We start from the raw sequence: 17,997 nt of genomic DNA, 5'->3' as shown, positions 1-17,997 counted from the left end.
CTAAGACGCGTCGCTGGATACCTCGGGCTGAGGCGCGTCGCTGGAGACCTCGGACTGGAGGGTGACTCTGGGAGCTCCGGACTGGAGGGTGACTCTGGGAGCTCCGGACTGGAGGGCGACTCTGGCTGCGCCGGTTCCGGGCTAGAGGGCGACTCTGGCTGCGCCGGTTCCGGACTGGAGGGCGACTCTGGCTGTGCCGGTTCCGGACTGTAGGGCGACTCTGGCTGCGCCGGTTCCGGACTGTAGGGCGACTCTGGCTGCGCCGGTTCCGGACTGTGAGCCGTCTCTGTCGGTTCCGGACTGTGGGCCGTCTCTGTCGGTTCCGGACTGTGGGCCGTCTCTGTCGGTTCCGGACTGTAGGACGTCGCCGGAAGCACTGGACGGGGCACTGTCGCCGGAAGCTCTATATGGGGCACTGTCGCCGGAAGCTCTAGATGGGGCACTGTCGCCGGAAGCTCTAGATGGGGCACTGTCGCCGGAAGCTCTAGACGGGACACTGTCACCGGAAGCTCTAGACGGGGCACTGTCGCCGGAAGCTCTAGACGGGGACTGCGCACTAAAGGCCTGGTGCGGGGGCTGGCTTTGGAGACACCAGATTAGGGACGCACACCACAGGGCTAGTGCGAGGAGCAGGAACAGGACGTACTGGACTGGGCTGACGCACTGGTGGCCTGGTGTGTGGTGCTGGCTTTGGAGGCGCCAGACTAGGGACACGCACCTCAAGGTGCTGGAGCGCACAACCTGCAAAACCCGTCCTGGCTGGGTTGTAACAGTAGCCCTGCACGGGCGGAGTGCTGGCACAGGGCGAACTGGGCTGTGCAGAGTACTGATGGCTGCCGTGCGTAGAGCAGGCGCAGGGTAGCCTGGACCCAGGAGACGCACTGGTGGCCAGATGTATTGTGCTGGCGCACTTCTCCCAGGCTGGATGCCCACTCTAGCACGGCACTTACGGGGGGCTGGTATCGCTCGCACCGGACTGTGTGTGCGCATGGGCGAGATCGTGCGCACTTCCTCGTGCGCTCTTCTCCCCGCAATAAGCACGGGGAGTTGGCTCAGCTCTATTGTCTGACCTAGCCACACTCCCCGTGTGCCCCCCCAAACATTTTTGGGGGGGCTGCCTCTCGCACTTGCCAATCGTAACGGCGCCGCTCTGCCTTGGCTGCCTCCAGCTCCTCCTTAGGTCGCCGGTACTCCCCAGCCTGGTGCCATGGTCTTGCCCCGTCCAAAATTTCCTCCCATGTCCACGATTCCAGATACCTCTGCTGCTCCTTCCTCCGCTGCTTGGTCCATTGTTGGTGGGTAGTTCTGTCACGTTCGTCGTATGGAGTAGACCAAAATGCAGCTAGAATGTGTATACTCATCTTCTTTATTGAGAAGGAACGTGAACACTGACCAAAATAACAAATACCGACGAAGACAGTCCTGTAAGGCTAAACGCTATACACGGAACAACTACCCACAAACACAGTGACAAAAACCCCTTACTTAAATATAGCCTCCAATTAAAAGCAACGAAGAACAGCTGCTTCTAATTGAAGGCCAAACCAAAATCCTGAACATAGAAATAGACTAAATAGACACAGACATAGAAATATACTAACATAGAACATTGGCAAAAAAAAAACAAAACACACTAAACAAACACCCCCTGCCACGCCCTGACCAAACTACAATAACAAACAACCCCTTTTACTGGTCAGGACGTGACAAAATGACAGCACAACTGGAGTTTGCAAATAGGCACATGACAGACTGAGAGCATAAGGCAAAAGATTATGTGGTCTGATGAGACAAAAAAATTAACTCTTTGGCCTGAATGCAAAAGCACTATGTTTAGAGAAAACCAGGCACAGCTCATCCCCCGTCAGCGAAAGCCCAGACTTGAATACCATTGAAAATCTGTGGAAAGACTTAAAGATTGCTGTTCACCGCCACTCCCCATCTAATTTAACAGAGCTTGTGAAACTCTGCAAGGAAGAAAAGGAGAAAATCCCAAAATCCAGATGTGCAAAGCTGATACAGACATACCCAAAACGACTCCAAACTGATACAGACATACCCAAAACGACTCAAAGCTGATACAGACATAGCCAAAACGACTCAAAGCTGATACAGACGTACCCAAAACGACTCAAAGCTGATACAGATGTCATGACTGTCCGGATCAGGTCAGGGTACAGGAGACCACCACCCTACAGATTATCTCCCAAACCCCCAACAGAGGAGGAGAGATCTAGGGGTCTGAAGATGTGGGGGTATTATGACCCCTCACGCCCATAATAAACCTTAGGCCACAGAGAAATTCCTTTGTCCTCACAATGGAGAACTGGCATCAGAACATTAAACATGCAATAAAGGGACTTTGGAACAATGGTTTCCGTCAGCCACAATGGTGGTCATGACGAGAGGTGGAATATGAAAATGTATGTAACTTTTGTATTGTTATTAAAGGTTAAGAGATGACGTTATTATGAAAACATTGTACCTTTAAGAGTTTTCCCAGTATATGCCTGATGTTTATACATTGTACGTTGTGTGGAAAATATCCAAATCAAAGAGAATGTTTTGGTAAGGATGAAATGTGAAGTTAGTGTCTAAAATGGGATTTTAGTCAAATCTAGGCCTTGTCCCTTAACTTGGTACGCCCAGAGAATTGCCCTAAAGGCGGTTACGCCCACTTCTGACCCGAGGGTATAAGACAGGAGAGTGAAGAATTAACATAGCAGACTAAGTGACCCCAAGCTGCAGCGAAGGTCTAACAAAGTCAACGAACCCCAAAACGAAACACAAGGTTGAAGACGAAGAAATCTTTTTCTACACGAGCTACGGACGAGTAGCTGTGTCTAAGCGGGTGAATTCAAGCCGAACCACCCAGCCTCCACTCTCCATTGAATCGTGGTATCTACACCGTTCGAGTCCTAAGCTGTGAGCTCTGAGCTACAGAGCTGTCTGTCCTCAGAAGACCGCTTTCAGATCAAGGGCGAGGGATCAGACCACTAAGCCAAGAAGGACACTGACATCGTGAGGACCACCAGAGAGTTGCGCCGGAGAAGTGCGTCATTGAGAAGCCTAAACGACCCACGCGGAGCTTCCCACCTGAGACCTCCAACACGTAATTACATCATTATATTCTGACCCATAAGAGCGGCAGTTCGGGGCAAGGCTAGGTTTAAATAAGCATGGCTGACAAATGAACCAAAATGTATATTTCTCTCGTGTACTTTCTTTGTTTCTCTCTCTTTTAAATCCCCATTTTGGGTAACACGTGCCATAGTGTGTTGGCCCGTTATACTAAGTCCTAATCAATAGCCTAGACTGTGTTTTGTGTATGTGTATTTTTATCATCATTTTAGCTTGCTAGTAAATAAATAATCAACTATGGTAAACTCATTGGTGTAGCCCGGGTTCGTGCAGATTCCCGGATTATGCGACGTTCAGACATGAGACAAGAGGTTGATTAATTTAGCGACTGTTGTAAAATCGATATTCTGATATCCTTTGAGTTAATTTGGGAAATAGAAACTCAATCAAAATAATTTTCCCATGGTGCCCCAGGTTAATGAGTTAATAATTGCTTGATTCATTGCTTAATTCATTTAATCACACAATTATAAACCGTTAATCATTCGATGAGCAGCAGTCGTCACATTAACTAATACAACGTCACGACACAGACATACCCAAAACGACTCAAAGCTGATACAGACATACCCAAAAACGACTCAAAGCTGTAATCTCTGCCAAAGGTGCTTCTACAAAGTATTCAGTCAGGGGTGTGAATACTTATGTAAATGAGATATTTCTGTATTTCATTTTCAATAAATGTGAGAGAAAAAAATTGTAAAACATGTTTTCTCTTTGTCATTATGGGGCATTGTGTGTAGATGGTTGAGAAAACCATATATAAATACATTTTGAATTCAGGCTATAACACAACATGTGGGATAAGTCAAGGGGTATGAACACTAAATAATAGGCACTGTAAAAAATACAAAATAGTTTCCTACATAGCTTCCATGTCAGGAGCCACAAAATGGTTTCAAATGTCAGTAGGGCAAGGCCAGCAGTGCATCAGAGAGGGATGGATAGCAGAATGATTTGATTTGAATGGGAGCAGAGCAGGCCTACAGATTCTCCATGTCTTTGCATCAGAGTACATGAGTGTATTCCCATTCCCTGGATTGGCTGGCAAATGAGGCGTGTGTCAGAGGGAGACGTGCGTACAGCAGACTGATTTATGGCCTAATTCTCCTCTCTGGTGAGGAGCGCTGTAATCGACTTTGATGCTCCTCTTGGCTCTGGGGTTAAAAGGTAGTCCAGATACACCTGAGAGAGATGACTGGGCCAATGAGGCTCTGTACTGACCACGTGGCAATGTGATTTCTTGACAGATGCGTGGTCTTGGAATGGCTACAAATTCAAAATCTTTGCCCCTTTGCGCTCTGTCGGAATTCAGCAGATACAGTTGAAGTCGGAATTTTACTTCCACTTAGGTTGGAGTCATTAAAACTTGTTTTTCAACCACTCCACAAATTTCTTGTTAACAAACTATAGTTTTGGCAAGTCGGTTAGGACATTTACTTTGTGCATGACACAAGTCATTTTTCCAACAATTGTTTACAGACAGATTATTTCACTTATAATTCACTGTATCACAATTCCAGTGGGTCAGAAGTTTACATACACTAAGTTGACTGTATCTTTAAACAGCTTGGAAAATTACAGAAAATTATGTCATGGCTTCAGAAGTTTCTGATAGGCTAACGGACATAATTTGAGACAATTGGAGGTGTACCTGTGGATGTATTTCAAGGCCTACCTTCAAACTCATTGCCTCTTTGCTTGACATCATGGGAAAATCAAAAGAAATCAGCCAAGAACTCAGGAAAAATATTGTAGACCTCCACAAGTCTGGTTCATCCTTGGGAGCAATTTCCAAATGCCTGAAGGTACCACGTTCATCTGTACAAGCAATACTACGCAAGTATAAATACCATGGGACCACGCAGCCGTCATACCACTCAGAAAGGAGACGCGTTCTGTCTCCTAGAGATGAACGTACTTTGGTGCGAAAAGTGAAAATCAATCCCAGAAGAACAGCAAAGGATCTTGTGAAGATGCTGGAGGAAACAGGTACAAAAGTATCTATAGCCACAGTAAAATGAGTCCTACATCAACATAACCTGACAGGCTGATCAGCAAGGAAGAAGCCACTGCTCCAAAACCGCCATAAAAAAGCCAGACTACGGTTTGCAACTGCACATGGGGACAAAGATCGTACTTGTTGGAGAAATGTCTTCTGGTTTGATGAAACAAAAATAGAACTGTTTGGCCATAATGACCATTGTTATGTTTGGAGGAAAAAGGGGCTTGCTTGCAAGCCGAAGAACACCATCTCAAACGTGAAGCACAGGGGTGGCAGCATCATGTTGTGGGGGTGCTTTGCTGCAGGAGGGACTGGTGCACTTCACAAAATAGATGGCCTTATGAGGAAGGCAAAATGGTTTAAGGACAACAAATCCTATAGAAAATTTGTGTGCAGAACTTAAAAAGCGTGTGCGAGCAAGGAGGCCTACAAACCTGACTCAGTTACACCAGCTCTGTCAAGAGGAATGGACCAAAATTCACCCTACTTATTGTGGGAAGCTTGTGGAAGGCTACCCGAAACGTTTGACCCCAGTGAAACAATTTAAAGACAATGCTACCAAATACTAATTTAGTCTATGTAAACTTCTGACCCACTGGGAATGTGATGAAAGAAATAAAAGCTGAAATACATCATTCTCTCTACTATTATTCTGACATTTTACATTCTTAAAATAACGTGGTGATCCTAACTGACCTAAAACAGGGAATTTTTACTTGGATTAAATGTCAGGAATTGTAAAAAAAAACGGAGGTGTATGTAAACTTCTGACTTCAACTGTAACTATATGTGACTTGTTTCAGGAAACTTGGAGTATGTCCTACTTTAAAAAAAAAATCTAAATATGTTTTTTTGGCAGAAATACCTTCTGGAACATGTGAACTTTCATGTCCCTTAACAAACTTGTATGCCATCTGTAAATATGAATAAAATTGTCAAATTACGAGCCTAGTTGGTTTAACCACAGAAAAAGTCAGCAACCTTCCCGCTAGCCATGATTGGCTGAGATAATGAGTGGGCTGGACATGCAGAGAGATGAATTCAGATTGGTCTGCCATTTAGCACGCTTCGATCCATTTGAGCTGGTCAGTATGTGTAGGTAATCGTCTCTAACGCAGCATTTAAAAATATATATATCGCATAGTAGAACTGCATAAGTGTTTCTCTCCACTCTCTGGAGGACTGTTGAAAATCAGTGGAATTAGAGTATGATAGCTAAGGAGATGGAGAAAACACCTGTCTCTGGATTACGTCTTCAAACTAATGGCAACCATGGCATCCGTGAGAGAGGGAGAAGCGTCCATCCATGTATATGGGTAAAATAGTCTAGCTAGCTATATTTTCAGATATTACACGTTTCTGATTTTGTCAGAAAGTCGTTTTCATTTCAAGTTAAGTGTACTGTTAGCTAGCTAGTTAACATTAGCTGGTTGGATCGCTAGCTAACGTTACGTGTATGATCTGTGTAGTAATATTATTCGTATTTCAGAAGCATTTGCTTTGCTTGTTATAGCCTAATGATAGCTAGCTAATGTTGAACCTGGTTGGTTAGCTACCTGCAGATTCATCCATGGTAGTAACGTCATGAGTTGGGATTATGGTTCCTTGTTTAGCTAGCTACATGTATTAATAAAAGACTCCACTATGCAAGTATCCATTTTAATAGGGCGAGTAAAATGGTCAGAGTGAGCTCTTTTCTCATTTGTGTCTGGAAGTAGCTAGCAAGCTAGCCAACGTTAGCCAGTTAGCTTGGGTGCTTGACTGCTGTTGTTAGGTCAGCTAGCTAACATTACGTGTATGATCTGTGTAGTAATATTATTCGTATCTCAAAGCCCTTTGCTTTGCTAGTTATAGCCTAGCTAACATTGAACCTGGTTGGTTAGCTACCTGCAGATTCATGAAGGGTAGTAACATTATGAGTTGGGATTATGGTTCATTGTTTAGTTAGCTAGCTACATGTCTTAACAAAAGACTCTACTATGCAAGTAACCGTTTCAATAGAATGTTAATGATGTCACTGCGACAACTGTTAGACGTAGCTGGTAAATTCGCTATCTACTCCGATTTCAGAGCACTCTCATCTGAGTGTGCTAGAGCGCAGAGTAACTGACAAATTTACGAATGCTCAAAACCCGTTGAATATGTCCGGTGTCAGTAAACGTTGGCAAAAAAGTGTAAATTGTTGCCAGCAGCACAGTTGCCGTCACCAACGCTCTGGATAACAGAAACACAGCCTAACCAGCTCTGTTAGGGGGAGTAAAATGGTCAGAGTGAGCTGTTCTCTCATTTGTGTCAGGAAGTAGCTATCAAGCTAGCTAGCCGGCTAGCTTGGGTGCTTGAATGCTGTTGTTAGGCCAGAACACTCGGATCAACCCTTAAAGATATGGGTGCGGCTAAAGCTTAAGAGGGTGTGAACGATGCTGAATGGGTGTAGACAAAGAAGAGGTCTCCAGTAGGTGTACAAAAACATTCAAAGGCAATTTTCTCAAAAGTGAGGTTACAAGTTTCTTAACTTTCAAAGCAGAAATACTTTCCCATTGTTCCTCAACTGTATTGTATGCATTTTCTAGCTCCGAGTCTCTACTTTTATCCAATGAAAAAAACACAATTTCAAATTTTGCTACGGAAGACCGAATTGAGCCGGTCGGTCACAAATGTATTATTTGTACATTTCTTATAAGTCATATTTTTTATCATGTATTCTTATCTTTTATCTCTTTCTCTCTCTCTCAGAGCTTTTGGCTTGCCTGATTTTATATTCTAGGTGACCAATATTGTCTGCAGTCAAAGTGTGACACCACATTGGTATTCTACTGTATGTCCCTATTTAGAAATAAAAAAAGGTGCAGTATCAGCTCACACAGAAGCCCTCCTCTGTGAATCAGAACACAAAGGGAAGTGTGGAGGTAGTGGGGGAAGGGTTTAAACCTGATGCAGGCAGTGGATGACAGCCGTGGCCATGTTATACTTGAGCATGGAACCAGTTAGCCCTGGGTGTATTGATGACTCTGAGGTGAGCAACCAGCCTAATTGCTGAAATGTCATTATGTTGCAATAAGCTACAGTATTCTTTTCCTATGGTAGCAAATATCTAGTATCAGGTAACAGCATAGTTTTAGAATGATGAATGGTAACGCCATTATGAAATGACATAATATTAATTGACATTCTGAATTGATCAGAACAAGTCAACTTTTTACTTCTATGAAAACATTCCCTTACACTCAGTAGGTGACTTCTACTAGCGTGAGGTTTCCACCCTGCAGTATATGTGAGTGGTAGCAGTAGAACAAAATGTCTGGGTGGAGGCTTGTAGATTTGCTTATTTCCCTTTAGCCATGAAACAGTCATCCACAAATGAGTTACGTGGGCCTAGCTAAACTCAGACGAAACGTCATCATATTCATCCGCCTATCCAACAATCTCAGTCAAACCCCATAAGCATTCAGAAACAGAGCGTCAAGCTGTGCTGAAATGTAGATAAACACAACTCTCCCACAAATAATTTATTAAAATGAAAATCTGTTCAGATAATGGCTCAGAATTACAAGTAAACCCAGAAGGAATCCCTCAAAAACCATCATTTAACTTCACAAAGCAATCAGTTTTACTAAGGCATTCAAATGGAAAAACAGGCCCTTTCCAATAACTCATTCAGCTCATTTTGTATTTGGCTCACCTTCATGGCAGTACTTTCCCTTGTATCCAGTGTCGGTGCAGTCACAGAGGACCTCTCCCTGGTGGATGGAGCATAGGCCTCTGTTGTTGCAGGGGTTCTGTTTAATGCACAGGTATTCCAAATCATTCTGAACACTCTGGCCATCCAGGAGCACGGGGAGGGTCTCCCCCAGCTTTAGGTTGGTGATCAGGCCCTGGAAGGGTGGCTCGTATTTGACGGTGCTGGACGTGAGGGCAGATAGGCGAACATCTGGAGAAATGCCGCCTACATAAAGGTCACTGGCCACCACCATCTCACTCCTCTTGGACTTGACCTCGGCCACCTTGTCCTCATTGTCCACCACCAGGCTGGTCTCTTTGTAGTTACGGGTGAGCAGCACGCGGTGCCAGCGCTGGTCGTTGACATGAGTCTCCGTGTGCAGGGAGGCCGGCTCTGCACAGTGGATGGTGAAGCGAAGATGCAGCCGGCCGTCTGAGATCAGAAGCTCCAGGAAGTCACAGTTCCCTCCGTCGTCCAGGTAGAGCACCAGGGCCTTGCTGATGTTGGTCTTCAGAGCGAAGCTCAGCTGGCCTGTGGCCTTGGCTTCCCAGCGGCCGTACCGCGCCCACTGACCAGGGACTCCCTCGTACTCCAAGGCCGTGGCCATGACTGTGAACAGCAGCCCAGTCAATAGCAGGGCCCACACGGCCCGAACTTCACACCTCCCCTGGCTGCTTATCATCTTCCTCTTCTGACCCTAATCCCTCCAACTAGGTCTCGTTGCTTTTAATCCACTACTGCTGAGAGAGGCCGAAATGATCTCCAGTCTACACTGTTGTTGTGTTTTCCCTAAAGTGTACAGCAATACTATGATTCAAATTCTTCTCTTTAGCTTTGCCTCTCTATCCTGATTCTCTTCTTAGCCTCTCCATTGAGTGGAAAAATTTGGGAATTGTGTCACCTATTATCCAGAGAACCGGCTACAATAACGTTCTGGGGATTTCATAGAATCCATATGATTTGGAATCTAGGAACTAGCACTAAACATTTAAGAATCTAGGAACTAGCACATACTGTAGCCTACACTTAGGAATTTAGGAAGGAGCACAAACATTTAAGAATCTAGGAACTAGCACATACTGTAGCCTACACTTAGGAATTTAGGAAGGAGCACAACATTTAAGAATCTAGGAACTAGCACATACTGTACCCTACACTTAGGAATTTAGGAAGGAGCACAAACATTTAAGAATCTAGGAACTAGCACATACTGTACCCTACACTTAGGAATTTAGGAAGGAGCACAAACATTTAAGAATCTAGGAACTAGCACATACTGTAGCCTACACTTAGGAATTTAGGAAGGAGCACAAACATTTAAGAATCTAGGAACTAGCACATACTGTAGCCTACACTTAGGAATTTAGGAAGGAGCACAAACATTTAAGAATCTAGGAACTAGCACATACTGTAGCCCACACTTAGGAATCTAGGAACTAGCATATAGCCTAGGTTTAGGAATCTAGGAACTAGCAGATAGCCTAGGTTTAGGAATCTAGGAACTAGCAGATAGCCTAGGTTTAGTAATCTAGGAACTAGCAAATAGCCTAGGTTTAGGAATCTAGGAACTAGCATATAACCTAGGTTTAGGAATCTAGGAACTAGCATATAGCCTAGGTTTAGGAATCTAGGAACTAGCACATAGCCTAGGTTTAGGAATCTAGCAACAAGCACATAGCCTAGGTTTAGGAATCTAGGAAATAGCACATAGCATAGGTTTAGGAATCTAGGAAATAGCACATAGCATAGGTTTAGGAATCTAGGAAATAGCACATAGCATAGGTTTAGGAATCTAAGAAATAGCACATAGCATAGTTTTAGGAATCTAGGACCTAGCCCATACGTTTAGGAGTCTAGGAACTAGTACATTTACAAAACCAAGTGAAGTGGTGATTGTTGCAGAATGTTGAAGTGAGGTAGTTGGGTCAGAAAAAAAACAACAGAACTAATTCAAGGTTCTCTGTTCCTCTCCCCCTCCCTCATCAACCAAATATCCTGGCCTCCTTCCAGCAGCAGTCCAGTCCAGTCCAGTCTCCAGGAGTTAGCTAGGCACAGAGCCAAGCAGAAACAGGTGCAAGCGCCATCTTCCTCAGTGTCCCATTGCTCTGGAACACACACAAGAAGACTATGTTATTTGGAGAGAAATAAAAGATAATTGACAGCTTAGCATCATATTAAAACTCCTGCAGCTGGAGCTTTCTAATCTACTGAAGTTACGTAATAATATAACCAAAATAATGACATAACATAATACATTATAAAAATTGAAGCTTTATCATTCTACACTGAACAAAAATATAAATGCAACATGTAAAGTGTTGGTCTCATGTTTCATGAGCTGAAATAAAATATCCCAGAAATGTTCCATACGCACAAAAAGCTTATTTCTCTCAAATTTTGTGCACAAATTTGTTTACATCCCTGTTACTGAGCATTTCTCAGTAACAGGTGTGGCATATCAAGAAGCTGATTAAACAGCATGATCATTACACAGGTGCACCTTGTGATGGGGACAATAAAAGGACGCCAAAATGTGAATTTTTTGTCACACAACACAACGTCACAGATGGTGCAAGTTTGAGGAAGTGTGCAATTGTCATGGCAGGAATGTCCACCAGAGCTGTTGAGGGATAATTTAATGTTCATTTCTTTACTATAAGCCGCCTAGAAAATTTGGCAGTACTTCCAACCGGCCTCACAACCGCAGACCACGTGTATGGCGTTGTGTGGGCGAGCGGTTTCCTGATGTCACTGTTGTGAACACAGTGCCACATGGTGACGGTGGGGTTAAGGCATGAGCAGGCATAAACTATGGACAATGTACACAATTGCATTTCATCTATGGCAATTTGAATGGACAGAAGTACCGTGATGAGATCCTGAGGCCAATTGTGAGGCCCATTTTTTTTTAAGGTATCTGTGACCAACAGATGCATATCTGTATTCCCAGTCATGTGAAAACCATAGATTAGGACCTGATGCATTTATTTAAATTGACTAAGTTCCTCATATGAACTGTAACTCTGTAAAATCTTTGAAATTGTTGCATTTTGCGTCTACATTTTTGTTGAGTATATAATAACACATGTTATTATATACATGTATGTTTTTTTATGTTCTGAAGCTATGTAAATCAAATAATGAAATAATGACATTAAAACAAATTATTAAAATATGACACATAAAAAGAAAGAAAAGAAGAGTGAGTGAGAGAGAGAGAGAGAGAGAGAGAGAGAGAGAGAGAGAGAGAGCGAGACTTTACTATTGCAATGCATTATTTATTAGTCCTCCGGCAGACACAGAAGAGAACCCAGAGAGGCACGGGAGGAAAGGTTGCTTTAGTTAGAGAGCAATGGAGGCTTGGAGGGTAGGATGAGACTCTGGCCTTCTCGATCATGTCAATAGGGTTTGGAAGCTTCGTTGATATCACTATGGATAGTATGTTGACGGAGAGAGAGAAAGAGAAAGACCGAGAGAGAGACGAAAGAGACAGCGAGAGAGGGGAGAGAGAGCAGATTGCTGTGTTCATTTTGGTGCATCTAATCAGATATGAAATGTATTTTTAGCAAGATTACCATTGTGTGCTGTTACTTTTCTCAAACGTCAGAAACACTGGGTGACATAAGGGAGAAAGTCTAAAATTTACAGTGCTCTCAGATTAGCTTCATCAGGATGGCCCTGCTGTTGTCACTTTCCAGTGCTTCTGTGTCCTTAAATGGAAATTCCAACAGCAATTCTCTTGCATAAATGAGAATAACAGTCAATGCCCGTCAGTTATCTGTTAAGAAATAGATAAAAAGAGGAAGGTGAAACATTCCCCTTTCATGTATGCACCAAAATGACAATATCAACATGAAAACAACTGCTGAGAACAGTACACACAATAACAAACTGTTTTCCCTGTCCTTATTGTTTCAGGAAAAAGCTGAAGGTTGGGGCTGGACAAATGTAAACACTCTCAAGTTCATAGAAATATGACTCAACATCCATGATATGAAATGTAAAGTTAACCATGTTTTGAAGCTATTTCGTGTTTGTTTACATTTACTTTGTTTACAAACATTGGAGTAAAATAAGTTTATATTTCAGGTTCTGATGGGGTACGACAGTTGAACTAAGCTCATGAGGCATTTATACATTATATTCTTCAATAATTAATGGGTACATATCATTCATTTATAAGTGCAACAATGGATGTAGCAACTGCAGATTGCTCCTTTAATATAATAAAAAAATACCCACTTTCAATTAACACAATTATAGTCAATAAGTCAGCGTGATGCCGTAGTTCCAAGTTCCCCTCACTGCTCCATCTAATAAACTGAACCAAATCCTCTTCATTAAAAACAGGCCTATTCACCTCTCTCATCAACCAAACCAGAAAGTGCTAAAGACTGCATGTCTTTTCAGACAAATCAGTGTATGTCTGCCTCCAGGAAAGCCACTGCAGAATCAAAGAAGCGAATTGCCTTTGGATTACCTGCTGAATTGCTGTGGCCAGTTTGGACGGAGGCATTATGTCCTGCGGAACACAAATCTCACAGCTCTTGAGGACAATGAAACAGCCCAGGACCCTTGCATGTTGAATCGTCGCTTGAAAAAATAAAAGGCCTTGTGACCGCCTCAGTTTATTTATCTACAAATAACTTGGTAACACACCCAAATCAAAAACAGAGGTCATTGATACCAATTGATTGCAGAATCAAAGACACTGAACAAAGAAAGAGAGTGCAGATAGGGGTTACAGCAGAAGGACTGAAACCAACACAACAACAATCCCTTGCATTTGTTATGTTATGGATATAAAACAATATTTACTTGTTGCTAGCCTGAGGTATCTCCACACAGAAGGCTCCAAATCAGACCAAGCACGAAGCCCAGCACCATCAAACATCTCTCCTCCTAGCTAGACAACAGGGACGAAGCTGGGGCTTAGAGGGCAGAAAGCTATGTGTGGAGAAAACAGCGGAAAGTAATGTGCCCAACCTGTTCCTTTTACAGTCCAGGGAAGATCCTCTCCAGACCGGCTTTGAGCTGGATAATTCTCCGTCTCTGAGAGGAGAGGTGTGAGGACAGGCTGGATAACATGTTGCAATGCAGCACTAATGCAAATGATCTATCAGACACCAGAGAGCAGACTTAACTACATTTACGAGTGGCATTTATAACACCAACAATTATAAAAGGATTAAAAAACTTGAGCTCATTAACAATTCATATCACACAAACAACCTTTTGTGCAAGGGAATGTTAAATGACCTAGCAGGAATACAAAGACAAATCATTGTCCTGCCAACCCACTCTATGTGTCTGAATACAGTCTGAATACAGTGAATCATATTTCTCTCCCTCTCCCTCACTCGGACTGTGGCTGTGTTGGGAGGAAAGGGCAGCTATCCTTTCAGATGTGTCAGAGTGGTGCGATGCAGGTACAGAGCAGCCCTCTCCCCTGCCCTTCAATTCTGAACGTTGCCTCTGACTCCAGTGTTGCATCAGGGCTCACTAACTCACTGAACATACAGGAGGCTGGGTGATGGTGGGGAGCCAGGGCTGCATCTGAAATGGCATAGTTCATTATAAGGGGAATAGGGTGCCATTTCAGAGGCAGCCTGGGGGTTTCACAGCTCCAATGGAGAAAGATTAAGGCTTATATCTGGATTTTATTTGTTGGAGTGTATGGAGGAGGGGATGAGTGACAGTGTAGAGTATGGAAGAGGGGATGAGAGGCAGTGTAGTGTGTGGAGGAGGGGATGAGCGACAGTGAAGTGTGTGGAGGAGGGGGTGAGGGGCAGTGTAGTGTGTGGAGGAGGGGATGAGGGGCAGTGTAGTGTGTGGGGGAGGGGATGGGTGCAGTGTAGTGTGTGGGGGAGGGGATGAGGGGCAGTGTAGTGTGTGGAAGAGGGGATGAGGGGCAGTGTAGTCTGTGGAGGAGGGGATGAGGGGCAGTGTAGTGTGTGGAGGAAGGGATGAAGGGCAGTGTACTGTGTGGAGGAGGGGATGAGGGGCAGTGTAGTCTGTGGAGGAGGGGATGAGGGGCAGTGTAGTCTGTGGAGGAGGGGATGAGGAGCAGTGTAGTCTGTGGAGGAGGGGATGAGGGGCAGTGTAGTGTGTGGAGGAGGGGATGAGGAGCAGTGTAGTGTGTGGAGGAGGGGATGAGGGGCAGTGTAGTGTGTGGAGGAGGGGATGAGTGACAGTGTAGAGTATGGAAGAGGGGATGAGAGGCAGTGTAGTGTGTGGAGGAGGGGATGAGCGACAGTGAAGTGTGTGGAGGAGGGGGTGAGGGGCAGTGTAGTGTGTGGAGGAGGGGATGAGGGGCAGTGTAGTGTGTGGGGGAGGGGATGGGGGCAGTGTAGTGTGTGGGGGAGGGGATGAGGGGCAGTGTAGTGTGTGGAAGAAGGGATGAGGGGCAGTGTAGTCTGTGGAGGAGGGGATGAGGGGCAGTGTAGTGTGTGGAGGAAGGGATGAAGGGCAGTGTACTGTGTGGAGGAGGGGATGAGGGGCAGTGTAGTCTGTGGAGGAGGGGATGAGGGGCAGTGTAGTCTGTGGAGGAGGGGATGAGGAGCAGTGTAGTCTGTGGAGGAGGGGATGAGGGGCAGTGTAGTGTGTGGAGGAGGGGATGAGGAGCAGTGTAGTGTGTGGAGGAGGGGATGAGCGACAGTGTAGTGTGTGGAGGAGGGGGTGAGGGGCAGTGTAGTCTGTGGAGGAGGGGATGAGGGGCAGTGTAGTCTGTGGAGGAGGGGATGAGGGGCAGTGTAGTCTGTGGAGGAGGGAGTGAGGTGCAGAGTAGTCTGTGGAGGAGGGGGTGAGGGGCAGTGTAGTCTGTGGAGGAGGGGCTGAGGGGCAGTGTAGTGTGTGGAGGAGGGGATGAGGGGATGAGGGGCAGTGTAGTCTGTGGAGGAGGGGATGAGGGACAGTGTAGTCTGCGGAGGAGGGAGTGAGGGGCAGTGTAGTCTGTGGAGGAGGGCGTGAGGGGCAGTGTAGTCTGTGGAGGAGGGGATGAGGGGCAGTGTAGTGTGTGGAGGAGGGGATGAGGGGCAGTGTAGTCTGTGGAGGTGAGGATGAGGGGCAGTGTAGTGAGGGGAAGAGGGCATGAGGGGCAGTGTAGTCTGTGGAGGAGGGGGTGAGGGGCAGTGTAGTGTGTGGAGGAGGGGATGAGGGGCAGTGTAGTGTGTGGAGGAGGGGGTGAGGGGCAGTGTAGTCTGTGGAGGAGGGGATGAGGGGCAGTGTAGTCTGTGGAGGAGGGGATGAGGGGCAGTGTAGTCTGTGGAGGAGGGAGTGAGGTGCAGAGTAGTCTGTGGAGGAGGGGGTGAGGGGCAGTGTAGTCTGTGGAGGAGGGGCTGAGGGGCAGTGTAGTGTGTGGAGGAGGGGATGAGGGGCAGTGTAGTGTGTGGAGGAGGGGATGAGGGGCAGTGTAGTCTGTGGAGGAGGGGGTGAGGGGCAGTGTAGTCTGTGGAGGAGGGGATGAGGGGTTGTGTAGTCTGTGGAGGAGGGGATGAGGGGCAGTGTAGTGTGTGGAGGAGGGGATGAGGGGCAGTGTAGTCTGTGGAGGAGGGGATGAGGGCAGTGTAGTGTGTGGAGGAGGGGGTGAGGGGCAGTGTAGTCTCTGGAGGAGGGGATGAGGGGCAGTGTAGTGTGTGGAGGAGGGGATGAGGGGCAGTGTAGTCTGTGGAGGAGGGGATGAGGGGCAGTGTAGTGTGTGGAGGAGGGGATGAGGGGCAGTGTAGTCTGTGGAGGAGGGGATGAGGGGCAGTGTAGTGTGTGGTGGAGGGGATGAAGGGCAGTGTAGTCTGTGGAGGAGGGGATGTGGGGCAGTGTACTGTGTGGAGGAGGGGATGAAGGGCAGTGTAGTCTGTGGAGGAGAGGATGAGGGGCTGTGTAGTCTGTGGAGGAGGGGATGAGGGGCAGTGTACTGTGTGGTGGAGGGGATGAAGGGCAGTGTAGTCTGTGGAGGAGGGGATGCGGGGCAGTGTACTATGTGGAGGAGGGGATGAAGGGCAGTGTAGTCTGTGGAGGAGGGGATGAGGGGTTGTGTAGTCTGTGGAGGAGGGGATGAGGGGCAGTGTACTGTGTGGTGGAGGGGATGAAGGGCAGTGTAGTCTGTGGAGGAGGGGATGCGGGGCAGTGTACTGTGTGGAGGAGGGGATGAAGGGCAGTGTAGTCTGTGGAGGAGGGGATGAGGGGCAGTGTAGTCTGTGGAGGAGGGGATGCGGGGCAGTGTACTGTGTGGAGGAGGGGATGAGGGGCAGTGTAGTCTGTGGAGGAGGGGATGAGGGGTTGTGTAGTCTGTGGAGGAGGGGATGAGGGGCAGTGTAGTGTGTGGTGGAGGGGATGAAGGGCAGTGTAGTCTGTGGAGGAGGGGATGTGGGGCAGTGTACTGTGTGGAGGAGGGGATGAAGGGCAGTGTAGTCTGTGGAGGAGAGGATGAGGGGCTGTGTAGTCTGTGGAGGAGGGGATGAGGGGCAGTGTACTGTGTGGTGGAGGGGATGAAGGGCAGTGTAGTCTGTGGAGGAGGGGATGCGGGGCAGTGTACTATGTGGAGGAGGGGATGAAGGGCAGTGTAGTCTGTGGAGGAGGGGATGAGGGGTTGTGTAGTCTGTGGAGGAGGGGATGAGGGGCAGTGTACTGTGTGGTGGAGGGGATGAGGGGCAGTGTAGTCTGTGGAGGAGGGGATGCGGGGCAGTGTAGTCTGTGGAGGAGGGGGTGAAGGCCAGTGTGTAAGTTGTGGAGGATGGGTTGCGGGGCAGTGTACTATGTGGAGGAGGGGATGAGGGGTTGTGTAGTCTGTGGAGGAGGGGATGAGGGGCAGTGTAGTGTGGGGTGGAGGGGATGAAGGGCAGTGTAGTCTGTGGAGGAGGGGATGCGGGGCAGTGTACCGTGTGGAGGAGAGGATGAAGGGCAGTGTAGTCTGTGGAGGAGAGGATGAGGGGCTGTGTAGTCTGTGGAGGAGGGGATGAGGGGCAGTGTACTGTGTGGTGGAGGGGATGAAGGGCAGTGTAGTCTGTGGAGGAGGGGATGCGGGGCAGTGTAGTCTGTGGAGGAGGGGGTGAAGGCCAGTGTGTAAGTTGTGGAGGATGGGTTGCGGGGCAGTGTACTATGTGGAGGAGGGGATGAGGGGTTGTGTAGTCTGTGGAGG

General features: G+C 46.8%; 1 protein-coding gene across 1 annotated transcript in view; it reads right to left on the bottom strand.

The window, feature by feature from the left end:
• Positions 1-17,997, bottom strand: part of nrxn2a (neurexin 2a) — a 399,049-nt gene that overhangs the window by 330,136 nt on the left and 50,916 nt on the right. The window contains exon 2 of the mRNA XM_082958259.1: positions 8,826-10,969. Within this exon, the coding sequence (XP_082814385.1) occupies positions 8,826-9,546 (721 nt within the window). The 5' untranslated portion in view covers positions 9,547-10,969. The remainder of the gene's footprint in view (positions 1-8,825; positions 10,970-17,997) is intronic.

This window comes from Salmo salar, chromosome 11, assembly GCF_965601325.2.
Source record: "Salmo salar chromosome 11, fSalSal1, whole genome shotgun sequence".
Classification (NCBI taxonomy): Eukaryota; Metazoa; Chordata; class Actinopteri; order Salmoniformes; family Salmonidae; genus Salmo; species Salmo salar.
Note: the sequence above shows the minus strand (reverse complement) of the source record. Positions and strands in the feature narration are given on the sequence as shown.